A 7,500-nucleotide genomic window follows, 5' to 3' on the forward strand; every position below is an offset into this window, starting at 1 on the left:
AGCAGCAACACGGCAACGGTAGCCAAACCATGGCTGATCCGTCGGTCTGGTGGTGTATTCCCTGTGTGGGACGTGGCGTCTCTGGAGGGCGAGAAGGTGAGAGGTGAGTGCAAGTGCTTCACTCTCTGCTCCTCCCTGTAGCAGAGTGGCCCATGGGGTGTGGGTCAGGTCGCGGCGCAGGGAAGCCCAGTCTGCTTTGTTCCACAGCCAGATGGTGCGGGTGGTGGCCTCGTCCCGAGCCACGCCCACTTCCAGCTGTGTCAGTACAGCGTGATGATCAGAGCTGCCCACGAGCCCCAGCTGATGACACTGAAGCTTGTCCTCCTGGTAGTCTGAGATGACAGGGTCTAATGTCCCTCCTCGTTCATGTGTGGGGAAGGTGACATGATCTGTCAGACCCTGCACCTCAGGAGATTCTCGTAGGCGTCTCTTTCCAGGTGGTGATTGAGATCCCCCACAATCAGCACGTGGCTGCAGCTGTGTGCCATCATCAGGTTGTCTAAAGTCTCAGTCAGGTACAGGAGTGAGTCAGGCCCTTGTCGCGGGGGGCGATACAGGGCACACAGTAGGAGGGCTGAGCGGTCTGCCAGCGTTACTCGGAAGTACATCATCTCCATCAGTGGAGGCGTGTCTATGTCGAGTAGCTGGGCCTGCATTCCTTCCTTGAAGCAGACAGCCACTCCACCTCCTGTTCGCTCCTGTCGGTCCCTCCTCACCCAGTGGGTGAAGCCCTGCATCCTGCCATACGTGGGCTCCACCTCACTGTTCAGCCATGTCTCTCTCTCTCTCTCTCTCTCTCTCTCTCTCTCTCTCTCTGGTACTGGTGAAGAGGAGTGGTCCACTGCCGCCCCTGGCTCTGATTCCAGATACCAGGCTGAGGAAGGAGTGGGCGAGGTTGTGGTAAGGACTGAAATGAAGTGAGGTGGTGGGCGGGCTGAGGCGCTGCTCTCTCTCTCTCTCTCTCTCTCTATTTCAACAAGTCATTCATTCATTTACACATTCTTCAATCTTTCGTTTCTTCAACTTCCTATTATTGTCAATCACTCATTACTTTCCAATATCCTGCTGGGTCACTCTTGTTTGCTTGACACGAGAGAGAGAGAGAGAGAGAGAGAGAGAGAGAGAGAGAGAGAGAGAGAGAGAGAGAGGTGGAGGCAAAGGAGGAGGAGGATGATTAGGAGAAGGAGGAGGAGGAAGAAGAGGAGGAGAAAGGAGAAGATAGTATTTGAGGATGGTAAGGAATGCAAGAGGAAGAGGAGGAGGAGAAAGCAGAGGGAATAAATAGGAAACGAAGAAGGAAAGGAAAATATAGTAATGGAAAAGGAAAAAAATAAAACGAATAGAAAATAAAGAAAGGAAGTAGAGAAAAAGAAGGAGAATAATAATTAGAAAGAAAGAAAGTAAAAAAGGGAAACAAAAAAGCGAACAATAGATATGATAAAATAAAAATAAAAAAAAACAGTGTTAATTGAAGAGGAAAGTCTAAGATAATCAAAGAATAAGAGAAAATAAAGAAAAAAAGATTGAGAGCAGGAGATTTCGGGTGTGTCTTAAATCGGTCCCGTTGCTTCGCCGTTATGTCCATCTGAGGAAGAGATTGAGGCGTGTTTGTGTTACTGTAAATAGAGATCAGTGTGAGACGTGGTGCTGTTACGTTATGTTAATGTCACGTATTGTATTAAAGAGCTCGTATTCTCAAACCCTTCTATGCCTCACCTCCACTATCTCTAAAAGCTTTATTTAAATTTGCACGAGTTTTTAAAGGTGTTTTTACTATTCTAGAGGCCGAGTGACAAGATTTCTGTATTATTAACAGGAGAAATACTCTTGCAAACCCCGCTAATCATCTCTGTGGCCTTGCAAAACAGTCGCGGTGAGAGAGCAAAGTGGTTTTGAATAAGAGCCTTACTAAGAACAAGGAGAACGAACGTAGGAGGTTACAGGGATACATTGTTTGTCTTAGAGCATTGTTTGTGAGTCTCGGCGCCGCTAAGCTGGCGTCAAATTCTGAGGTTACGATGTTCATTTGTTTTTGTGGGTTCATCTATTTGTTCATCCGTTTCTATATTAAATTTCTACGTTTTCATATAATTTCAGATTGCTACTCTATCTGTCTATCTTTCTATCTATCTATCTATCTATCTATCTTGTCTCTCTACCTCTCTATCCACCTACCTAACTATCTATCTATCTATCTATTTTAGGCACAGAGGCACTAAAATATCTCCTCATCGCTGCCTAAATACATAAACGTCAAAGAGCCAACATATTTTCATCAATTGAGCGAAGAACAAAGAGACACACAATCGTAAGATAAGAGGAAGATAAATAAAGAGCGGGAAACTAAATAAAAAGAAAACGTAGAGGTGAAAGACGGAAATGCAAAGAGAAAGAGAATATAGAGATGGAAGAAAGGAATGGAGAAATGACAAATAAAGATGAGAGAGAGAGAGAGAGAGAGAGAGAGAGAGAGAGAGAGAGAGAGAGAGAGAGAGAGAGAGAGAGAGAGAGAGAGAGAGAGAGTAGTGAGATCGATGTTATGGAAATATGAGTTGTATTATAAAAAACTGCATGAAAAAAAAAAACAAAAAACAAGTGGAAATGTTCTCAGTTGTCACGTAAAAAAAATAAGAAAATGAAGAGAAAAAAAAGAGACAGGAATAAAAAAGTAAAAATCCTGAATGATAAAAAAAGAGAGAAAGTTAAAAAAAAGAAGAAAAACCAGATACGATGAAAAAGAAAAAAAATACCAGAGAGAGAGAGAGAGAGAGATAAACTGGACAAACAAACTAACAAATAAACGAACGAAAGGTAGGAAAGATATACAGGATGTGGCGCTGGAGGAGTAGGAGGAGGAGGAGGAGGAGGAAGAGAGGAGAAAGCGAGGTGGGTGTTGTCTATGCAAGTTAAGTTCCTTGTATCTTCCGTTTTCTTTTTGGCTCTTTAGCAGGAAGGGGAGTCTCGTGTAAATGAAAATAAATGAATAGATAAAGAAGTAAAGAAGTAAATTTTGCAGTTTCTTAGTGGTTTTTTTATTCGTTTTGTTCATCTTTATTCGTTTGTATTTTCTTTTTTGTTATCTTATAGTTTCTAAACTTGATTCACTTCTTTTTCTTATTCTCTTTCTTTTTTTTTTCTTCTTCTTCTCTTAGTTTTCTCCTCCTCTTCAAACTCCTCCTTCTCCTTCTCCTCAACATCCTCTTCCTTCTCTTCCTTCTAATCCTACGTCTTATACTTAATATCACTTCTTCCTCCTCCTCTTCCTTCTCCTCCTCCTACTATACTACTGTTGCTACTACTACTACTACTACTACTACTACTACTACTACTACTACTACTACTACTACTACTACTACTACTACTACTACTACTACTACTACTACTTCTTCTACTTCTACTCTACTACTACTACTACTACTACTACTACTACTACTACTACTACTACTACTACTACTACTACTACTACTACTACTACTACTACTACTATTACTTTGCATCTTTCTCCTCTCTTGTAAAGTGGGAGAAAGAGGAAGACAGAGACGGAAGCTGAGGAGGAGGAGGAGGAGGAGGAGGAGGAGGAGGAGGAGGAGGACAGGTAAAGGTGAGAAGAATATGGTAATTAACACCTTCGTCTTAGTTTACCTGTGCAATCTTCTCGTGACTTTCTATTTTCTTGTCTTTTTAACACTTTTTTTCTTATTCTTTCTCTTTTTTTCTTGGTCATATCCTGTGTCTTCTTTCTCTTCTAGTTGTTGTTGTTGTTGTTGTTGTTTCTTGTATTATTATTTTTTTCTTCTTCTATATCTCGTTCTTCCTTTTTTTTCTTCTAGTTTTCTTGTTTTCTTCCTCTAGTCCTCCTCCTCCTCCTCCTCCTCCTCCTCCTCCTCCTCCTCCTCCTCCTCCTCCTCCTCCTCCTCGCCGGTATTGGAACAGGTATGGCAGTAAAACGTTTTTTTCTTCACTTTTTCCTCCGTGAGTCATAAGTAGAACGTTTCCAGTAAGGTCTGAAGTTTGCAAGTCGAACGTTGTATTGTTATCTCTCTCTCTCTCTCTCTCTCTCTCTCTCTCTCTCTCTCTCTCTCTCTCTCTCTCTCTCTTCCCTTTTAGAGTTTAAGTAGAAGTAAAAAATAATCGTTTATTATTATACATTTATTTTTTTTTTTGCTGTTCTTTTTCTTTCTTTCTATTTTGTGATTTGGACTGTAAAGGAGAATGTTTTTTAGCCCTTTTTTCTCTTACTTTTCCTTTTTTTCTTTCATTTTTTACAAGAGGTGGTTTTTATTTTATCTTTCTTTCATAAGGGTCAATAAAACAAAAGCCATCTGTATTCTGATTTCTATGGCATATATATTTTTCCTTCCTATTTTTTTCTCTTCTTCTCCTTTTTTTCTCCCTTTCCTCTTCACTCTCCTCCTCTTCTTCCTCTTCTTCTTCCTCCTCCATTTTCTTCCTCTTTCTCTTTTTATCGTGAGTTTTAGAAGAAGATACGTATACATTTTTATTTCCACGCTATACTAATTTTTTTCCCTCGTCTTGTATTGAGGGTGTAAGTTTTTTAAAAGGATTTGAATTGCGGAAGAAAAAATATATTCCCTCAGACTTTTGTGAGTTAGAATGACAGGCTTTCATATTGATCTGTCTATGTTTGTTTGTGATATTTATTGAGTGTTTGAAGAGATGTGAGAGTTTGAATGTTTGAATGTTTGTCTGTCTGTTTGTTTATCTGTCTGTCTGTCTGTCTGGCTGGCTGGCTGTGTCTTCCTGTTTGTTAATCTTTCCTTCCTTCCTTCCTCTTCATCCCACCATTTCCTTTATCTCATCTCCCTTTTCTCCTTTTCTCCCATCCATCTCTTCTTTCCTCTTCTTTCCTCTTCCTGAACCTCCCATCACTTTCCTTCTTCTTCTTTCTTAGTCTCTCTTTCCATCTCCACTTTCTTATTTCCTTTTCCTTTCTCTCCTTTCCTTTTCTTTTATCTTCCTTCACCTCCCATCATTAACCTTTCGTCTCTTTTCTCCTTTTCTTCCTTTTCTCTTAGTCTTTCTTTCCATCTCCACCTTCTCTCATTTTTTTTTCTTCTTTCTCCCATCCATCTTTCCTTTCCTCTTCTTTTATCTTCCTTCACTTTCCATCACTATAACATTTCGTCTCTTTCCTTCTTTCCTTCCTCTTCTCTCAGCCTCTCTTTCCATCTCCACCCTTTTTCCTTTGTTCTCCCACCCATCTCTCCTTTCCTCTTCTTTTATCTTCCTTCAACTACCATCTCTATAACATTTCGTCTCTTTCCTTCTTTCCTTCCTATTCTCTTAGTCTTTCCTTCAGGAGAACCTAACCTAACCTAACCCACATAGCATAGTCTTCGATCTTCAATAGTGACATACATTTTTTACGCTAACCAGTTCTTTGTCTCTATTTTTTATTTTTTTTACAGGTAGTGGCATAGAAAAGACTGGTTTGTGCCATCCACCACTGGCAACCCTCCCTCCCTACCTCCCTACCTCCCTTCCTCTCTTACCCCGCTTTATACGACGCCTAAAACTGTGCTATAAACGACACACAAGTGCTAATAAAAGCATCTATAGCTCGAGGCTTTAAAGAAACCGAAGTTAGCCTGTTTTTTACCCGAAAGATGAACGAGTGAGAAAAGAAAACGGACTTGTGATTAAAAACAGTGGCAGTGAATGATGACAAAGGGAACTGACACCACTAACAGAGTCTCTGAATGAAGGACGTGAGGTGATTGGATTGTACAGGAGGACGTGACAGGAAGCGGAGGAACGGAGGAGAGGAAAACATGGGAGGAGGAAGAAGATGCCAGGGTACCACATCGTGCCGAGTGTTTCTGCTGGCAGCTGTGGTGTTGTGTTGTGTAGGTAAGTAAGTGATGGAAGAGAGAGAGAGAGAGAGAGAGAGAGAGAGAGAGAGAGAGAGAGAGAGAGTAAATCGTGTGCATTTTTTTCAGAACTAGTAATAGTAGTAGTAGTAGTAGAAGTAGTAGTAACAACAGCAGTAGTAGTAGTAGTAGTAGTAGTAGTAGTAGTAGTAGTAGTAGTAGTAGTAGTAGTAGTAGTAGTAGTAGTAATGGTAGTAGTAGTAGTAGTAGTAGTAGTAGTAGTAGTAGTAGTAGTAGTAGTAGTAGTAGTAGTAGTGTGTATGTGTGTTTGCATCAAAAGTAATGAGGCGTGCGTGTGTTACTTGTGCGTGTTTGCGTGTGTGTCAATTTGCGTGTGTTTGCGTGCAGGGTCGGCGGCGGGGATCTGCGTGGTGGACAACAAGAAGGGTTGGTTTGTGTCCTGCGGCGTGAGGGACTCCTACCTCTTCCGCCTCAAAGACTACGGCGGCATCAATGCAAACTTTGACTTCAGTAAGTGTGCGTGCAACAACTCACAGGAAGGTACTTAAATGTTGCACACAAGAAAATACTTCTCGTTGTCTTATAGAGATAGAAAAACACCTCCTTTACTATCATTTGTTTCCTTATTACATTATTACTTTAATATTGCAGTAAGTGTTTAACCTCTTCAATACTAGGACACATTTTTGTCTTGAGAATTGTATACGATCATTTTATTAACAATAAGAAGGGTCTATGGAAGTCAGAAGATTAATGGCCACAGTCTCCACTATTTTAATGCCCCACATAAGTTTCTGAAGGTGTATAAAATCACCTTATAGTAAGCAATATGAAAATGGAAACGCGTCTCAATACTAAAGGGGTTAATAGTTGGTATATCTTGTAACTATTCCCTATTTTTTTTTATCAGTAAGAATAGGATATTTCACCTAGTACATTTGACGGGGGTGTATTGAAGTGTAACGCCAAGTTCAAGGATTATTTCTTTGCTACGGTGGAGTAATTGAGTCACCACGTAATGCATCGCCACTAAGCCGTAACAGTTACTGCATTCCCCGGAGCGCGGCCTCGGGATGGTGTGAAGCAACGCGTGGTTACTGGTTACGGCCGAGCATGCCTGTCTTGCCTGTCTCGCCTTCACTGCACTCATTTTCTGTTTCAAGAGCCACGGGATGGTTAGTCAGGTTCCCACGAGTGTTTTCCTGTTGCTGATACAGAATATTTATTTACCAACCCCTTTATTACTGGGACACTCTTTTTGCCATGAGTTTTGGATGTGATTAGGCGATTTTATCTACTTTAGGATGGTTCTATGGAGATCAGAAGATTAATGGCCACAGTCTTCACCATTTTAACCCCAACACAAGTTTCTAAAGGTGCATAAAATCGCTAGAAAGTAATCATAATTAATATGTAAACGCGTCATGGTACTGAAGGGTTTAATTCATCACTAGAAGCATGAAAACACCTTTGAAAACTTAAGTATCTTTCACCGCAGCCTATCAAACGTCACTGAGACGAGACGGCAAAGTGCGTGAGAAGACATCACAAAAACAAGCAATTTTACAGATGATTGGAGGCAGTGATGACTTGTCTGACGCTTGGATAGCTGTCAGGCACTCTGGGAACACTTATGAGAGACTCTGCC

At 41.0% G+C, this 7,500-nt stretch overlaps 1 protein-coding gene and 1 long non-coding RNA gene across 3 annotated transcripts in view; both read left to right on the forward strand.

Moving 5' to 3' along the window:
• The window catches only part of LOC123510277, a 24,355-nt gene that overhangs the window by 7,782 nt on the left and 9,073 nt on the right, over positions 1-7,500 (forward strand). Inside the window, exons 2-3 of one of the 2 annotated variants that reach the window (XM_045265271.1) lie at positions 5,430-5,871; positions 6,240-6,362. In XM_045265271.1, the coding sequence (XP_045121206.1) occupies positions 5,793-5,871; positions 6,240-6,362 (202 nt within the window). In that variant the 5' untranslated portion in view covers positions 5,430-5,792. The remainder of the gene's footprint in view (positions 1-5,429; positions 5,872-6,239; positions 6,363-7,500) is intronic. The other variant, XM_045265272.1, reaches the window with a different exon arrangement.
• The window catches only part of LOC123510282, a 15,603-nt gene continuing 9,073 nt past the window's right edge, over positions 971-7,500 (forward strand). The window contains exon 1 of the long non-coding RNA XR_006676452.1: positions 971-1,148. This is a non-coding gene — a long non-coding RNA (uncharacterized LOC123510282). The remainder of the gene's footprint in view (positions 1,149-7,500) is intronic.

This window comes from Portunus trituberculatus, chromosome 28 (assembly GCF_017591435.1).
Source record: "Portunus trituberculatus isolate SZX2019 chromosome 28, ASM1759143v1, whole genome shotgun sequence".
Taxonomy (NCBI): Eukaryota; Metazoa; Arthropoda; class Malacostraca; order Decapoda; family Portunidae; genus Portunus; species Portunus trituberculatus.